This window comes from Sinocyclocheilus anshuiensis, unplaced genomic scaffold (genome assembly GCF_001515605.1).
Source record: "Sinocyclocheilus anshuiensis isolate Anshui unplaced genomic scaffold, SAMN03320099.WGS_v1.1 scaffold188, whole genome shotgun sequence".
In the NCBI taxonomy this organism is placed as follows: domain Eukaryota; kingdom Metazoa; phylum Chordata; class Actinopteri; order Cypriniformes; family Cyprinidae; genus Sinocyclocheilus; species Sinocyclocheilus anshuiensis.
Window position 1 is genome coordinate 142,653 of NW_015555768.1, and position 2,191 is coordinate 144,843.

General features: G+C 34.6%; 1 protein-coding gene across 4 annotated transcripts in view; it reads right to left on the bottom strand.

Annotated features, from left to right (window-relative positions):
• LOC107674342 (dedicator of cytokinesis protein 5-like) overlaps nucleotides 1-2,191 on the bottom strand; it is a 61,951-nt gene that overhangs the window by 22,380 nt on the left and 37,380 nt on the right. For all 4 annotated transcript variants that reach the window (XM_016468294.1, XM_016468295.1, XM_016468296.1 and 1 more), the window contains one exon: nucleotides 1,329-1,414. In XM_016468294.1, the coding sequence (XP_016323780.1) occupies nucleotides 1,329-1,414 (86 nt within the window). The remainder of the gene's footprint in view (nucleotides 1-1,328; nucleotides 1,415-2,191) is intronic.

A 2,191-nucleotide genomic window follows, 5' to 3' on the forward strand; every position in this document is an offset into this window, starting at 1 on the left:
GTCTAATGTGTGTTTTGGCCATGTAATGTTGCTGAAATTAAATATGTTATTACCTCTGACTCTGAGTCAGAGCAGCGATCATGGAAGAGAGAACACAGGCAGACAGCGCTGGAAGCTGCTAATGCTCATCAGTAAATCAGTGGAAAATAAATAGAAATCATGATTCTGTCTGAGCTGCGTTTTAAAATGAACACGCACTCGTGTAAATGCCTAACAGATGTGTAAACTTTATTAAAACTATTTGCACTGATTTATTGTGTTGGTTACACTTTGTTCCTGTGTGCAGTGGCTCAGGGGATGAGTCTTTGAGATTGTATAAACATCAAGCTGAAAAATAAAACCAAAGTTTTTTTTTTTTTAGATAATGTAATCTTGTTAAAATTTATTTCATAAAATTGGTATCGAAAAAAGTATCGTTCAGGAACCGGTATCGAAGTCAAGGTATCGGTATCGGTATCGATATCGAACATTTTTGAACGATACCCAGTCCTAGTGAGCGCAAGTTACATTAGTGATTATTACTTTTTGAATATGGATATTTTTCTTACAAAGACGCATTGTTTCGCTACAGAAGGCATTTGTTCACCCCCCGGAGCCGTGTGAGACACTATTTTATGGATGGGCGCATTTTATTTAACTGCTTTTGGACAGATGCATGCAACACCCGCTGAGTGCCATGAAACAGCTTGAAAGATCAAAGACAATTTTTAATATAACTCCGACTGGATTTGTCTGAAAGAAGAAAGTCATATACACCTAGGAGATGACTTGAGGGCGAGTATGGGCTAATTTAAATTTTTGGGTGAACTAACCCTTTAATATGCATTAATCTGCAAATAAGCAAACCTTTTTATTTTTTACCAAAACACGAAACTTCAAAATACTAAAATATACATTTAAGTCAAAGATAATTCAAATGCGCAAAGAACAAATATACTATATAGTACTTTAAAAATGTGTGTTGAGAGTATAAAAATACAAAGTACGAATGTCACATTGGGCAAAAATGCTAAACCTTTTTAAGAGGAACACAAATGCACTAGTTTTGTACATTTTTTTTTAAAGTGCTACAGCAGCAGGGAAGATGCACTGGCATTAATTTGCACTATTTTACATTAAATAGCATATAGACAGTGACACAAATGCAAACATGTCCACATTCAAGCAATGGGCATAAACAGCTCGCCCCTTTTACAGCAGATCTAGTTTACAGACAACCGACAGTGATCTTAATATAACTTGAAAACTTACTTTTCTAAGTACAAAGTACATATATTATTTATAATATATGAGTGGCATCACATGGTAAGAGGAGAGGAAAATCTCACGTTTTCTCCAGCAAAATCTTGTATTGTTCATCACCGCGGCCTCCTTCAACTTCCTGGTCTAGTTTTGTGATTAACTCATTCTCAAACTGCAAAGAACATCAATGCTTCATCAAACTTTCTGACCATCATATAGAAGCCTACATAGACAGCATCTTAACAGACATGAACCCTCATCAGTAACTCATGTCACTCATGCACAAAAAGTGAACACTCACAGTTGATTCCAACAGAGACTGGCATTAGCATTAGGGGTGTAACGATAACTAGATATGGAACGATGCATAAAAATAAGTCAAATTGTCATATATAGTACACTTAACTAGTGTGCACCTTTATTTATGATGCATCACTTTTAATTATAAGAAAATCCTCTCAAAAGAGACGACTGGAGACTTGTTTGACTTATAAAAAGTCTGAGCTGTCATCAAATATTTGATCTGTTTTAACAACTTTATTTTTGAAAATGTTTATTTTTTTTCTATTTATTTTTCTGTAAAAATGCTTCATTTGTTGCATACGTCCTATTGGGGATACTAGATTTGCACATTTCAGAGAGCACAAAAGACCTTTTTGACTGTTGTCATTGCTTAACTCACTGCACAAGCAAATGATGTTGTCATCAGATGACTGATAATCTTGATGATTAAACAACTCGATTTTTATTTTCATTATTTATTTTTCTATATTATTTATAAAACTGAAGTGTATTTTTGTGTGTGTGTATTTCCCAATTGTGATACAGGATTTGCTATTTTCAGAGAGTTAAATGTTCATGTTATATTTTGATTGCATTTGTGAGTTGATAAAAATGTAACGTCTCGGTTACGTATGGTAACCCTCGTTCCCTGAAGGAGGGGACGGGG